Source organism: Piliocolobus tephrosceles, chromosome 2, assembly GCF_002776525.5.
Source record: "Piliocolobus tephrosceles isolate RC106 chromosome 2, ASM277652v3, whole genome shotgun sequence".
Classification (NCBI taxonomy): domain Eukaryota; kingdom Metazoa; phylum Chordata; class Mammalia; order Primates; family Cercopithecidae; genus Piliocolobus; species Piliocolobus tephrosceles.
The window spans coordinates 89,994,824-90,011,518 of record NC_045435.1 but is presented as its reverse complement, the minus strand read 5'-3'; the positions used below and the strand labels follow the sequence as shown (position 1 = coordinate 90,011,518).

The following is a 16,695-nucleotide window of genomic DNA, read 5'->3' as shown; positions in this document are numbered from 1 at the left end:
GAAAAATAGTACATATGGACTGTGAGATGCCAATACCCCAAAGAAACGAACACCCTCAAGGAATCTTCAAATAGAGATGCTCGACCACAGTGGGCTTCTCGGGAGACTAGCACTGAGGAGGCTGTACCTTAGCTTCGTTTGGCCTTTGTAATTCTGAAGCAGAGCTGCTTAAACTGCAGCATGCACAGGAGTCCTCTGGGGATGAAATGAAAATGCAGGGTTTGATTCCGATTTGGGCCTTGATAAATTGTGCACTTGTTCTAACTCCGTGGTGATGCCAGTGCTGCTGGTTCACAGGACTATTGGGTGGCAGGGCTCACTGGGGTCTCAGTGATAGTAAATAATCTTTGAGACTTTTCCATGCCTGAATCTTATCAAATCAGCAGAGTCAAAATGCATTTTACCAAAAGCATTTTCTGTTCCGGTTTTAAAGTTTTTATTTTTAAATTAACACACAGTAAAAAAATGATTCTTTTGTGTGTACTCAGTTCTATGAATTTTGTTGTTGTTGTTGTTGTTGTTGTTGTTGTTTTGAGACGGAGTCTCGCTCTATCGCCCAGACTGGAGTGCAGTGGCCAGATCTCAACTCACTGCAAGCTCCACCTCCCGGGTTTACGCCATTCTCCTGCCTCAGCCTCCTGAGCAGCTGGGACTACAGGCGTCCGCCACCTCGCCGGGCTAGTTTTTTGTATTTTTTAGTAGAGACGGGGTTTCACCATGTTAGCCAGGATGGTCTCGATCTCCTGACCTCGTGATCCGCCTGTCTCGGCCTCCCAGAGTGCTGGGATTACAGGCGTGAGCCACTGCGCCCAGCCTAGTTCTATGAATTTTAACATACATACAACTTCGTGTAACCACAGCCATGAAGAATGCAGAACAAGTCCATCAGGTTCCCCTCAGTTCCTTCATGCTTTGCCTCTGCAGTCATACCCTCCCTTGAACCTGGGAGGTGGATGTTGCAGTGAGCCAAGATCACACCATCGCACTCCAGCCTGGGCAACAAGAAGGAAACTTCTCAAAAAAAAAAAAAAAAGAAAAGTAAAGAAAAGAAACTACTGCCAAACTGTTTTTCACAATAATACCTGTACCATCCTGAAGTCTGCCAGCGATGTGCGAGAGTTCCAATTCCCTTTCTCCCTGGAACCAGAGGACTTCTCGGAGCTCTTTCTATCCTTGTTCCCACTTCTGGGTTGCCTTGAGTCTAAACTGGGGATACCAGAGTAAAAACAGAAAATTTAGCACTGTTCAATGGTAACTGGAATTCTGGGGTTTTTCCCCTAATCTACTTGCTGCTGTTTACTTTTCAGAGTCCTCAAACAGCTGCACCACACATTCTGTCCAGGCTGCGTTCTTTGGAGGGACAGATTAGGGTGTGCTTCCTCCATCTTACTTGGAACTGGAACCCTTCTGTTCTATTCAAGCCCCAGTCATAAAGAAAAAGGTGAAAGGTGGTTAAACATACTTTTGGATATGTGAAAAATAATCATGAAATACTTGCTCTCAGGTGTTGAATAGGCAAGAAGTACGTGAGCAGTGTGCACAGTCAGTGATGTGCATTGAACCATCCTAGCCAAGAGTCACAAGCACACTCAGTGTAAGCCAAAAGCCTCTTTTAAAAAAGCAGCTCTCAGATTTCTCAATTTGAGTTTAATACTCTGGGTAACTGAGACTTGGGAAATCAAATTGCTGGCACAGCGTTAAGGCTCACAAGGGACAAATGTTCCTTTGTTCCCGTTGATTTGCCGAATGTGAGTTGGCTCCTGGGGCAGCACAGATGCCTCACAGGCGGTCAAGTGCGACACATTTGGTTTGACCGAATCAATGTCTTCACAGCCCTTCATGTGGTTGTTCTCTGTAAGCGTTAATTAATTTGTTGATTTTGTGAAGTAAAATTCCTCAGGGTTGTGGAGGTTATGGTTCGTCCAAGTTGGTGCTGATTGACTGGACGCAGCAGCATGAATTCTCTCAAGCACAAGGTTGGATGGCGTTTTGGGCTGAGGGGATACAGAGGAATAGAGCTATTTACTTATCAAGAGCTTTCCAACTATGGATAGTCTCCTCATCACACCTCTACTAAGAGAGCAGTTGTCCTCATTGTAGACACCAGGAAATCCAAGCACAAATACTCACAGAAATACACGTTACACGTTACCTGTGAAGAAATGGGCTAAACCCTAATGACAAGATGCTAACAGAGTCTCCCAGTAGGTTAGAGCCAGGGAACTTGAACTTCTTTTTTTTTTCTTTGAGATGGAGTCTCGCTCTGTCACCTAGGCTGGAGTGCAGTGGCGTGATCTCGACTCACTGCAAGCTCCGCCTCCTGGGTTCACGCCATTCTCCTGCCTTAGCCTCCCAAGTAGCTGGGACTACAGGCGCCCACCCACCATCACACCTGGCTAATTTTTTGTATTTTTAGTAGAGACGGGGTTTCATCATATTGGACAGGTTGATCTCGAACATTCAGTGATCCACCCATCTCAGCCTCCCAAAGTGCTGGGATTACAGGCGTGAGCCACCGTGCCCAGCCTAGGGAACATGAACTTCTAGTCCAAAGACAGAAGAAGCTATTCCCCTATGTTTACTGAGGAATAACTTATGTGTAGTGAAATTCACTCATTTAAAATATAGAGTTTGGTAAGTTTTAGCAATTGTATACTGCTATATAATCAACACTATAAACAAGACACAAGCCAGGCACGGTGGTTCACACCTGTAACCCCAGCACTTTGGGAGGTGCAGGCAGGTGGATCACCTGAGGTCAGGAGTTTGAGACCAGCCTGGCCAACATGGTGAAACCCTGTCTTTACTAAAAATACAAAAATTAGCCGGGGATGGTGGCAGGCACCTGTAATCCCAGCTACTCGGGAGGCTGAAGCAGGAGAATTGCTTCAACCCAGGAGGTGGAGGTTGCAGTGAGCTGAGGTCGTGCCACTGCAATCCAACCTGGGTGACAGAGCGAAACACCCTCTTAAAAAATAAATAAATAACTAATAAACAAGACACAGAACATTTCCATTATCCTAAAAAGAGCCCCCATGCTCCTTTGCCCTCAGTCCCCTCCCGCAACTCGACCTCAGCCAATCCCCAATCTGTTTCTGCAACTCTCTGTTCCTCAAGGTTCCCACTGCAGATCTCTGCACAGACCACTTCCTATACCCTGAGTGCTCCTGTCTGCTCATCCTGCAAGTCCTTCCCCCTAGAAGGAGCCCCAAACCCTTGGCCAGGTCAGGGCACCCTCCTTGTGTGTCCCATTTCAGTGCCTATCATATGCACTGCCAGTGCCTCACTCCCTGTTATCTGAAGTCCCCTGAGGAAGGGCCCTGTCTGATCCCAGTGTCAGCCCTTTAGAGTGAAGAAGGATGGGGTATTACCTATTTGTTTGTTTGTTTGTCTGTTTGTTTGTGACAGGGTCTCACTTTGTCCCCCAGGCTAGTGTGCAGTGGTACAAACATGGCTCACTACAGCCTTGACCTCTTGGGCTGAAGCAAGCTTCCCACCTCAGCCTCCTGAATAGCTGGGTCCACAGGCACATACCACTATGGCCAGCTAATTTTTTATTTTTTATTTTTGTAGAGACAGGATCTCTGTATGTTGCCCAGCATGGTCTCAAACTCCTGGGATCAGGTGATCCTCCAGCCTCAGCCTCCCAAAATGCTGGGATTTCAGGCATGAGCCACTACACCTGGCCTAAACATATTTAATCCCTTCTTTCTGCTTTATTTTTATCTTTTCCTAAAAGTGTATTTCTAAAGTTATCATTAATTGTGTTTCCTTGAAGCTACAAAATTGGTGATAGTAGCCACTACAGTTCTGCCCATAGTGAGAACAATGACTAAAACAAGAAGACAAGGTAGTTTGTTTAAAAGTGAAATGCATTTTTTCTTAGAGATTTTACTTGTTTTCACCATTGTGTCAGCAGCATTTTCCAGCAAAACACACACACACACACACAGCTGGTTAGTTTATAAAATACCGTTATGCAGATGGAGGTAGAGATGGATGTCACTCTGAAACCCAAAGGGAGCTCTGCTATTTCTTAGAAAAACATGTATCTCCCATTTTACACATGTGGGACACCTCCCAGTGAGTGGGCGTGGTGAGGCTTATCTCTGACATATGAGAAGTGAAAGAACATAGGACAAATGTTCTTACCCAATGCTCCTCTGTGCATGGCCGTACGTAGTACATGGTTCAACTTAAGAACTTCTACTGTCATCCAAGCTTTCCTAAATAGTGGCCAACAGACCAAGGATAGAGATAAATGAATCTGTCATATACCCAAGAAGCCACACACTCAATATTGTGTGTAAATAAAGATTCACACTTATTCAGGGTTTTCAATGACATTTAATTAGCTCAGACTAATGATGTCCCTATGCCGGACTAATGATTCCTTATGCCAGACAACAGTCAGAAAAATCAGTGGGCCAGGACCAAGCTCATCGGTTACATTTATTCAGAACTTTATAAATTGCAGAACACTTTCACATTTAGAGTCAAACTTGGCCTTCAGAGAAATTTTAAAGATGAGAAAACTGAGGCCAGGAGAACCCATGTGACAAATAGACGGTACATCAAGGCAGTGGAAACACAGGTCTGGAGTGAATATCTGGCTTCAAACCCCTTTCTCCTTCTACCTTGCCCCACTGTCCCGGTCTTTCTGAGACCTGTGGCACAGACCTCAGAGTTCTGAGACCGCTGAGTTCCAGAACCATGTGTCAGGCACCCCTCCTTGCTTCCCCCTGGGGGTCGGCACCCAGGAAACTCAAACTCCATCCATCCAGCACAGCCTGAGCCCACTCCCCATAGCCCTCCTCCTCCTACATTTCCCATCTGTGGACAGGCAGAGACAGGGCAGTACCCACTGACAGCCCTTCTCCTTCATTTTCCACGCAGAGTTTCCTGTGAATCTGTCCACTCTTCATCATCCTTGCCCTTCCCACCCTGGTCACAGCATCTCTCTGGGCTCTTCCATCAGCCCAGTCACTTCTCCCCCTGCATACACTCTCACCTCTCCAGTCTCTGCCCCCAGAACATCTGGCAAAATGCCTGTCTGGACCCACCATTTCCCCACTGAAAGCCCTTCCTGGGATAAGGTCCAAATCCTCTCTGGGGCATGCCAGGCCAGCTTCTCCAGGCTCCCATCTCCCCACACTCTTCTGCAGGGGTTCCCACCAGCAGACAGGAGCTTCTGCTTTTGAGCTTTCTACTATATTCACTCAGCTGGTCTGGAAGTCAAGCAGTTTCTGCATGTAAAAAAGTGAGCATTTTGAGTGTCTGATATGTATAATTCCACACACAAGAGCCCACGTGTGTGCATGCACACACGCACACACCCCTCAAAGCAACTTGCTTTGGGGGTGTCAGGCACTGGAACCATTTTCTCTGATAAACCCCTTTAGTAAAGGGCCTGGAAACTTTCAGAAGTCTGAAGCCTGTCACTCCTCAAATGTCTCACCTAAAAGATGATGAAGGTCATGGCCATCTCATGTAGCAGTTGTGATAACGAAATGGACTTAGGTTCACAAAATTCCTGGCGCATGTTCCTGCTGCTGGAAGTTGAGAAATGATTCTTCTGTGAGGAGGAAGGAAGGGCAGAGGCATTTGCCAGGCGCCAGCTTGTGGGAGGCTTGCACTCACATCTCACTGTGTCCTGACAACCAGCCAGCAGCAAGCACTGAGGCCACCATTGTCCTCCCACCTGCAGAGGTCCTGTGGCTGGCCAGGTATCCCTCATGTCAACAGCAGGGTCAGGATGCCTATACCCTGCAGAGTCTCAGGGATCATGTTTTATGGGGGTTCAGCTTCTATTTTTTATGTCAATAGCTTTAGGAGTACACGTGGGTTTTTGTTACATGGGTAAATTGTATAGTGTTTAAGTCATGGCTTTTAGTGCACTTGTCACCCAAATAGTGTACATGGCACCCAATAAGTGACATTTTATCCCCAACGTCTCTCCCTTGAGTCTCCAGTGCCCATTATACCACTCTGTGTATAAACCCTTTATAAACTCGTGGCTTAGCTCCGACTTATAAGTGAGAATACACAGTATTTAGTTTTCCATTCCAGAGTTACTTCATTAGGATAATGACCTCCAGTTCCATCCAAGTTGCTGCAAAAGACATTATTTTATTCTTTTTTATGGCTGAGTAGTATTCCATTACACACACACACACATACACACACACACACACATAAAACATTTTCTTGATCCACTCATCAGTTAATGAGCACTTAGTTTGACTCCATATCTTTGCAATTGTGAATTGTGCTGTGATAAACAAACACATGCAGGTGTCTTTTTTATATAATTACTCCTTTTCCTTTAGGTAGGTACCCAGTAGTCAGAATTGCTGGATCAAATGGTAGATCTACTCTCAGTTCTTTCAGAAATCTCCATACTGTTTTCCAAAGAGGTTGTACTCATTTACATTCCTACCAATAGCATATAAGTGTTCTCTTTGCTCTGCATCTGCACCAACACCTATTAGTTTTTTGACTTTTAAACAGTCAAATTGGAGTAAGGTGGATTGGAGTAAGATGGTATCTCATTGTGGTTTTAATTTACATTTCCCTGATGATGAATGATGTTGAGCATTTCTTCATATGTTTTTTGGTTATTTGTATGGCTATTTTCTTTTTTAGGGGATGAACAATCAATACACCCGTCAGGAGGTCTTCTGCCGGAACACCTGCCATGATCTCAAGCATTTCTGGGAAAGGGAAATTGGTAAACAGACTTACTACCGAGAATCGGAGGAACATCGTCTGGGAAGAAGCGCACTGAGAAAGTATGTGGCTTGTTTGTCTACTTTTTAGAATTAACTCATTTTAAAAATATATCTTATAATTTAGAACAGTTTTAGGTTCTAAATTATAAGCAAAATTAAGCAGAAGGTACAAAGAGTTCCCTGAGCCCCCATGCAATTGCCCTACTATCAACCTCTGCACCAGTGGTATCTTTGTGACCATCGATGAACTTTCACTGACTTTCAAGCCATTATTATCTTGTCTGTTTTGTAAGAGCAAAATGAATTTCCCCAGAAGAATGCCAGATGGGCATATCAGAGGAGGTAATTATTTTAATTTTCCATGCTTACAGTCCTTTAATTCTTATCTTTATGAACTGGAAAACTCTCTCCTCTCTGTCACCATGTCACCTTCTTTCACATGAGGGTTACACTAAATGGGGTGGGGGGGGGCAAACACTGTGTCTGTGAAAAGCAATCAAGCAAAGAAAGCAGTGCCCGGTTCTCAGCGTCCATTTGGGTGAAAACACAAGATGCCCTGCGTGGTTCCTGGAGGGGAAGGCGGGGTCTCTCCTTGTGTGCATCCCTGTTCTGGCCCAGTGAGTCTGCCGAGCAGTGGAGTGCAGTGACCTGACTCCCATGGGAAACGACGGTCACCTTGCTGTGGAAGCAGTGCAGGCTCGCCACCCTCACACACACACTGCAGAAAGCCATCATGGGCTGCAGGGAGGGACCGCCCTTTTGAGCTCTGTCCCCTCAAAGGGAACAGCTCAGCCAGCTGTCTGAGGAGGCCATGGCTTACGTGTGGTAAGGGAGTATGAGACCTTGTGTGCTGTCCAGAGAGCAGGGCCCATGACTGCACGGCCACTGGACTGACAATGTGCCTTAATTCACAGGCAGTAAACTCACTGCTGCCTTCCCAAAGCCCCTCCTGAACCCTAGAGGGGAACCCAGCCTCCCACTTACAGAGACCTGCTCAGCCTTATTCCCGACTACCATCCCACCCGCTGAAGTACAGTAGTAGGGCATAGAAAGCTGATTTGGGTGGCCATTCATTTCTATAGTTCCTGCCATCTTCGTGCCCCAGGCTAGGCCGCTCAGAGTCCTGTACCATGTGTGCGTTCCCTGGGGAGCAGGCAAAAGGCCTTAGGTGAAGTGAAATTGGCCTGAGGAAGATGCAGAAACCAAAGGCTCCAAGAGAGGCACAAGCCAAGGGGTGAACAAAATAGCCTCTGAAGCAAATTGTGCAGGTTGTTGAAATACTAAAAATATATACATGCGGCCTGGTGAGGTGGCTCACGCCTGTAGTCCCAGCACTTCGGGAGGCCGAGGCAGGCGGATCACCTGAGGTCGAGAGTTTGAGATCAGCCCAACCAACAGGGAGAAACCCTGTCTCTACTAAACATACAAAATTAGCTGGGTGTGGTAGCCACACCTGTAATCCCAGCTACTCAGGAAGCTGAGGCAGAAGAATCACTTGAACCTGGGAGGCGGAGGTTGTGGTGAACCGAGATCTTGCCTTTGCACTCTAGCCTGGGCGACAAGAGCAAAACTCTGTCTCAAAAAAAAAAAAAATATATATATATATATATATACACACACACACACACACACACACACACACACACACACAGTATCTATGCATATAACAAAAGAATGCAAGGATGTAAACGTTTTGGTCGATAGGATGGCAGAAGACTTTAACTTATTTGTTCTCCTCGCCCTCTTCTGATTTGAATCTGGGTAGCCAGGCTCCAGAGGCGCTGCTCTAATTAACACTCTGTTATCCCTTCACAAAATGGAAAATAAAGTCCCCGATCATTGGGCTGTTAGGAGGCTTGACTATGGAAATGTACCGACAACACCCAGCCTGGTGCCAAATCCAAGGTCAGGGCTCAGGAATGTTAGTTCCCCTCCCTCTTCTGCACTCCCATTTAACAATCCAGGATCTAATATGGCAGCAGCAATACGCCAAAGGAAGACATCCCTTGGAGGAGAAAAACAAGATGAAAACAAAATTGCAAGAGTGAGCAAGGGTGGGAACAAGCTCAGAATTGCAGTGAACAGCAGAGACTTTGCAGCCAGCTGCCTGGGCTCATCCTTTGGGGTCCCTGGGGTGAGCAACCAAATCTCCCTGGGTCTCAGTGTCCTCATCGCTATTTTAATCATGGAGAAACAGACACTAAGAGAAGGAAGAGGGATGCTGGTGAGTTACTGCCCTTTGAGGGTAGGCAGAGGGAGCGCAAACTTGATCGTCTTCTTTCATTAGCAGATGGAGCACCTGGGCTACCAATGCACACAGGGGTGTGCACAAACCTCCCCCATTTTGGAACTGGTCAGGGAGGCAACACAGATGCTGCCATCTTCCACCTGCCCACGACAGGGTCTGAGCGTTTTTTTCTGCAGTCTTCTGGGGGTCCCAGCTTCAGAGCTGGTTCACTTGGCCCTTGGGCACCAGCAGCTTGTTGAGCTGCTGTGCAGATGTGTTGGCATGCTGGAGTTGGCAGCCCTCCAGGTAACTAGGATGGCACCCCCCAACCTCTTCTCTTAGGGAAGAGAGTTGGGCAAAGGTGGGAGAATGGACAAGAGCATTCTAGGCAGAAGAAATGCCATGTGCAAACACCTTGAAGCAAGGGAACAACTTGCCCTATTTGTGGAATGGAGAAACCGCCATTTTTATATATTGCTTGTGTATTCTCCAAAGTCATACTGCAGTGCTGAATATATAATAGGTGCTCAAGAAAAGCATGCTTGACTGGATCCAAGAAAACCATGGAATTGGCTCTTAGATGGGTCTTTGCTGCCTACTTACTTTGGTCCAGGACTCACTCCCATTCCTGTTTTCCCTGCCAGGCTGATCTGCTTTGACCCCCATTGCCATTAATTCTCCTCCCTCAGCTGACCACTCTTCCCATTCTAGTCCTTGAATCACCTTGTCCTTCAGCTTCTCGCTAGGTTCTGTCAACAGGAGACGAGAGGACTGGAGGCTAAGTCTGCCTATTTCTTCCCCACACCCTTCCTGCTCTGGGTCCTGTTTTCTAGCAGTGACTTCATCTCTCCCGGACTACAGCTCCTGCTGCAGGGCCCCTCCCCCATGGCTCCAGGCTCCAAACACAAGTGAAAAGCGACCGGTAAAAAGAAGCTATTGACATTTGGCAACACTTAATGAAAGTAAATTGGATCTAATGATCATTAATATCTGCTAACATCGAAGAAAGAGAGATACAACCACACAGATTTGATGGCCGTCCATCATATCACCGGTGATGTAGTTTGTCAAAAATAAAATAAAATAAAATAATAAAATAAAATAAAATAAAATAAATCCGGACCTAATCAAACTTCTAGTGCTAGCCACTAATTAACAGAATATACAGGAGACAGAGGAATGGGTTACAGTCACACAGGAATACAGTCAGCAAAATTCAAACTGTGCCTACTCTCCAGGACAAACAATCTGGTTTAAAAAAAAAAAAAAAAAAAAACTGCAAGGGAAGGGGAAAGATGAGGGAGAATTTCCAGATTAAAGAAAACCTAAAGGATATAGCAACAAATAGGAATGAATGCGCTTTATTTGGGTCCTGATTCAACCAATCTAATGTTCAACATTAAAAGACATTCAGAGTTGTGAACCAATGAAATATTTATTTCATGATATCAAGTACCTCCTGTTAATGTTTTAAGTGTGATAATGGCAAGGTAGTGTCTTTTTAAAAGAGTTATTAACTTTAAGGACAAAATAGCTAAATACAGTTATTTTGTTTATTATGCAGGAGAAGGGAGATGTGGGAAAGGAGATCAGCCTTAAGCTGGGGAAGCTGGGGAGTAGCTACTACTTTTTTATATGCTTTCTCTATAAAGCTTTTTTAGTTTCTCTACTTTTTTATATGCTTGAAATCTTCTACTATAAAGGTTTTCTAAACAGTGTTATTTTGAAAAAAAAAAAAAAAAGAGTGCAATTTCTCTTTCCCTTCTTCCTCACCACCTCTTCACAATCCAAGTAGTTCCATTAATTTTTTCTGTATGTATTTTGAGGCTATTTTATTAGGTGCATGCATGTTCAGAAGTGTAATATCTTCACGGCGAGGTGAGCCTTTTTATTATTAGGCAGTGACTTTATCCCTGATGGTTTTTTCTTTGAAGATCTTTTTATCAACAGACTTTATAACTGTATTAACAGACTTTATATTAAGTCTGTCAACATAGCCAAACCAATCTTGTTTTTATTAGCATCTGCCTTATATATCTTTTTTCTGCCTTCTTATTTTTAACTTATCTCTGTCCTTATCATTTAGATGTGTCTTTTTTAAACAGCACCTAGTTGTCTGAGCACGGTGGCTCATGCCTGTAATCCCAGCACTCTGGGAAACCAAGGCAGGTAGAACACTTGAGTTTGAGTCCAGGCTGGGCAATATGGCAAAACTCTGTCCCTATAAAAAGTACAAAAATTGGCCAGGCGTGCTGCCATGAGCCTGTAGTCCCAGCTACTGGGGGGGAAGGAGGAGTGGGGCTAAAATAGGAGGATCACTTGAGCCTCCGGAGGTCAAGGCTGCAGTGAGCCGTGACGGTGCCACTGCACTCCAGCCTGGGCAACAGAGACCCCGCTTTCTCAAAAAAAAAGGACATAGTTGGATTGGATGTTTTTCTAATCTGACATATTTTAGTATAAATTGGTGAGTTTAGTCCTTTTTCATTTATTGTAACTGGCTTGTTTCTACCGTCTTAGTTACTTAGAGTGCTTTACGGTTTCCCTTTTTCTGTATTCCTTTCTATTTTTTTCTTACTGTTTGAATTGATATCCATATCTCCTTAATAGATAAGAACTATTTTACTAGTTTCTTCTCTCATCTTCATCATTGTCTTCTTTTCATTTTCTTTGGGTTTACTCTTTTGCAGAGATGTTCTCAGTTTTGATCAAGTCTAATTTATGAGAAAAATTTCTTTTATAGATTTTGCTTTTGTTGTCTCTAAGAAGACTTTGTCTATCCCAAGGTCACAAAGATTGTCTTCTGTTTTATTTCTAGAAGTCTTATGAATTTAAGTTTTGCATTTAGATTAATATATATTTTGACTTAATTTTTAATGTAATGTGAGGTACAGACTGCAGTTCACTTTTTTTGCATATCCAGTGGTTCCAGCACCATTTGTTGAAAAGACTATCCTTTCTCCACTGCATTGTCTTTGCACGTTTGTTGAAAATTAATAACTCATCTATGTGTAGGAATGTTTTTGGACCTTTTCTGTCCCATTGATCTGTTTGTCCATTGGCACCAATGTCACACTGTTTTAATTACTTAGGTTTATAATAATTCTTGAAGTCAGGTGGTGTAAGTCTTACAACTTTTTCTTCTTTTTCAAAATTGTTTTAGTTATCCTAGGTTCTCTGCATTTTCATATGAATTTTGGAATCAACTTGTCAATTTCTGTTATGTAAAACAGCCTGCTGGTTTGATCGGGATGGAATTGAATCTATAGGTCAATTTAGGAAGAAATGACGTCCTAACAATATTTAGAGTATTTGATATATGAACACAATATATATGTCCCTTTATTTAGGTCTGTTTTAATATCTCTCAGCAATGGTTTGCAGTTTTCAGCACATGAATTATATATATCTTTTGTCAGATTTACCTGTATTTTGTATTTTTGATGTTATTATAATTGATTTTTTTATTTCAATTAATGGTTATTTCTTTGATTTATGGGTTATTTATAATTTGTTATTTAGTTTCATAATATTTAGGGGACTTTCCAGATTATCTTTCTGTTATTAAGACTAATTTAATTATTGCAGATGGGGAACATATTGAACCCTTTTAAATTTATTGAGACTTGTTTTATAGCCCAGAATATTTTCTATCTTCATAAATATTCCATATATGTTTGAAAGGAATGTGTGTTCTGCTGTTGTTAGGGAGAATATTCTATAAATATCAAGTTGGTTGATAGTGTTGTTCAAGTGTTTTATATCCTTATCAATTTCTTATATACTTGTTTTACTGATTATTGAAAGATGGGTATTGAAATCTCTGCTATAATTACAGATTTGTCTACTTCTCCTTGCAGTTCCATCACATTTTGCTTCATGTATTTTGAAATTCTGTTATTAGGTACATAAGTGTTTCAGATTGTTATATCATCTCGATGAATTGACCCCCTTATTACAAAATGACCCTCTTTCTCTTCGGTAATATTTTTTGCTATGAAAACTACTTTGATATTAATATAACCACACCAGGCTTCTTTAATTAAGTTTTGCATGGACTATCTCTTCGTCCTTTTACTTTTAACCTATTTTGTCTTCATATTTAAAGTGGATTTCTTATAAGCAGCATATATTTGGATATTGTCTTTTAAAAATCCAATTTGACAGTCTTTGCATTTTTATTGCATTGTTTACACCATTAACATTAATTGGTATGATTTGTTTTAAATCTACCATCATGCTATGTGTTCTCTATTTCTCTCATCTGTTGTTCATTCCCTTTTTCTCTTTTTCTGCCTTGTTTTGGATTAAGTGAGTACTTTTTATGATTCCATGTTATCTCTTCTGTTGGCTTTTTAACTATTGCTCTTTGTGTTTAGTGGTTGCTTTAGGATATATAGTACACATCCTTCACTTATCACAGCCTGCCTTCAGGTGATATTTTATCACTTTTTGTGTAGCATAAGAACCTTACAATAGTATATTCTCATTTCTCCCCTCTTGGACTTTATGCTATTGTACAAAGTACAGCTTTACTTCTACATATGCTATAACCCCACAGTACATCATTAACAGTTTCACTTTCAACAGTGGGCTATTTTTTTTTTTTTTTTTGAGACAGAGTCTCACTGTGTCACCCAAGCTGGAGTGCAGTGTCGCGATCTCGGCTCACTGCAACCTCCGCCTCCCAGGTTCAAGCGATTCTCCTGCCTCAGCCTGCTGAGTAGCTGGAACTGCAGGCACCTGCCACCATGATCAGGGAATTTTTGTGCTTTTAGTAGAGACGGGGTTTCACCATATTGGCCAGGCTGGTCTCGAACTCCTGACCTTGTGATCTGTCCTCCTTGGCCTCCCAAAGTGCTGGGATTACAGGAATGAGCCACTCTGCCTGACCACAGTGGGCCATTTTTAAGGAGATGTAAATAGTTTTAAAAAGTATTAATACATAACCACATCATTGCTTTTCAGATGCTCTTCATTCCATGTGTACATACGGATTTCCATATTGTGTCACTTTCCTTCTGTTTGAAGGAATTCCTATAACATGTCATATAGTGACAGTCTGCTGGTGATTTCTTTCAGTTTGTGTATGTCTAAAAATATCTGTATTTCACCTCTGCTGTTGAAAGATAGGTTTGCTGTGTAAAGAAATCTAGACTGACAGGTTTACTCTCCCTGACTTTAAATATATATATATATGTATATATATATATATATTTTTTTTTTTTTTTTTTTTTTGAGACGGAGTCTCGCTCTGTTGCCCGGGCTGGAGTGCAGTGGCTGGATCTCAGCTCACTGCAAGCTCCGCCTCCTGGGTTTACGCCATCCTCCTGCCTCAGCCTCCTGAGTAGCTGGGACTACAGGTGCTCGCCACCTCGCCTGGCTAGTTTTTTGTATTTTTTAGTAGAGACGGGGTTTCACCATGTTAGCCAGGATGGTCTCGATCTCCTGACCTCGTGATCCGCCCGTCTTGGCCTGCCAAAGTGCTGGGATTACAGGCTTGAGCCACCGTGCCCGGCCTAAATATATTTTCAAAGGAAAATTCACAGAAGTAAGATTAAGCACTTTTAACAAAAATGAGAACCTGTTTACTCACACTTATATAAATAAATAAATATGAATAAATTATAAATATATATATTTAAACTTGCATGTCCTCTGCATGACTTTTAAAACCTGAACATATACACGTAATTTCAGGGGCTGGCAGGAGAGGAAGAAAGCTCTCCTGAACCAACAGCCGTGGAGATGAGTGCTCCATCTGTGTGTGTTTGGTTTCTATTTTCAGGCTCAGAGAAGAATGGAAGCAGAAGCTGGAAACTAAGCTGAGGCTGCGGAACAATCCAGAGGACACTGAAAAGCAGACAAATGTTGGCTGAGAGCTTCCTGCTTCATTGACACAAGAAGATGCAAAACACTGAGGTCACTTTGCTAGGAGAAGTCAATGCAAATCCCTGAGTCCCTTTGCTATACCTGTCAGCCCTCACACTGTTGTTTCCCCACCTGGGAGAGGATTTACCTGTAAATGCTTTCCCAGTGCTTGATGGCAGTTATTGGTCAAGTCAGTCCTCTGTGCATGGGCGCCAGGTTATTATCCCAAATGTCTCTAAAGATAGCCTATTTAATATTGAAGCTCCATGCAGCATTCCTTGCTTCTGTATAATCTTCTAATTTTGAAATCCAAATATTTTAAACTCTAAACACACCAAGAGGAATCCTCAACCTTCATGGTCAAACTTTAAACATCGCACAGTGGTATTGCCCCACCATTTCACCTAGGAAACACAGCTTTATGGAATTCTTGTTTTCTTTTTATAAGAAGAGAAATGCACCTATCTGCAGAAATTAAAAAAAACTATCAATAGTCAAAGTACAGTTTGAAAATAAATTGATCTAATATTCTTTTTTCTTCATATAAATTTAATTGGCTTTTTCAAAAATATGTTTACCAAGAATAATATCAGTATAATTTTCATAAAGCTTGGTTGTCTTGTCATCACCATGCACATGCCTTCATTTTATTGCTTTATTTTAATCTCTGCATGTTTGCAGTGGTTGGCTCTCTGTCAGCCCAGCCAAAGTATATCTGGCCACTCCACAGAGTATTTACCACACAGATTCGGATTTTGAAATGGTACAGTCACTCTCTTGCCATCTCTCAAGTTCAGAAGCACCAGGGTTTGATGCTTGCGAGAGTGCAAACTGTAACTGGGCCTCAGGCAATTATTTTAATGAAGGGAAGGGAGAAGAGATGCAACGATATAAAGTCCTGGGTACTTGCTGGCTATAAGCAGCACCTGCAAGGTCTTATACACTATACACAGAGGAAATGTTTATGGCAGGCGCACCTGACAGCAATAACAAGATAACAAGTTAAGCAAATACACTGAGAATGATATTATGGTCTAAGAAGAATGTGTGTTCGGAGTCCCAAGCTAAGAAATCCGGGAGTGGCTAACCTGGAGTTTCATACCTTAACTGTGAAGGACACCTGAACCCCCAGCCAACTTTTGGAACCTAGGTTGTACAGGTGATCAAAGCCTTCTGTTTTGGGTTAGATGGTAGTTGCTAGGTGGAGGGTGCTAAGTGAAAATGCTATATAAACTGCATGTTTTTTACAAACAGTGGTGGTTCTCTTGTCCAGCCCACTGCCACTGGACCATCCCTGTATGTAAGTTCCCCCAATAAACCCTATGTCTCATTCGCTGTCTCTGAGCGTCTTCTTTGTCTTCCCAGATATGGTGCCATTTCACTGGAGTCAATAGGAGCCTGGCTTGCCATAACATTACTAGGCGATGCATAGAGTCAGGCTGGCCAATTCTGCCAGTGGTGAGTGTGGTGTTGCAGTCTTCTAAATGCCCTAATAGAGCATTAAGTATTTCCATCCACATCCCTGGGGAACCCATTAGGCTTCATCAGGCCAATGGGAATTTCCAGGAGGAAAGCAGGACTGGGGGAGTATTTCCCCAGCTTCCACACTTAATATGATCCAAGGAACAGGGCTCAGAGCCCTCTCTCCCTCTATGGTCTCTTACTCAATCTTGGATTCAATTCAACTAATAAATTACAAATTAGAGCTGGGGAAATCTGAGAATGTTTAGATGAGGAAGGAATTTTTGTTGGGTGTAGGAGGAATGTAGGAATTCAATAGAGGTCGAAGTAAAGTCATAGCTTACAGGGCTGAGAGGCTCTCAGAAGCAAAGGCCTGCTTTTACAAACTGCAAATGCTATTGCTGGGAT

The 16,695-nt window shown here is 42.8% G+C and overlaps 1 protein-coding gene across 1 annotated transcript; it reads left to right on the top strand.

The window, feature by feature from the left end:
- The first annotated feature begins 1,680 nt into the window (after positions 1 to 1,680).
- FAM240A (family with sequence similarity 240 member A) lies at positions 1,681 to 16,159 on the top strand. Its single transcript, XM_023231305.2, has 3 exons — positions 1,681 to 1,854; positions 6,646 to 6,791; positions 14,744 to 16,159. The coding sequence occupies exons 1-3, from the start codon at positions 1,822 to 1,824 to the stop codon at positions 14,832 to 14,834; spliced, it is 270 nt and encodes an 89-aa protein (XP_023087073.1). The 5' UTR covers positions 1,681 to 1,821; the 3' UTR covers positions 14,835 to 16,159.
- Positions 16,160 to 16,695: the final 536 nt, after the last annotated feature.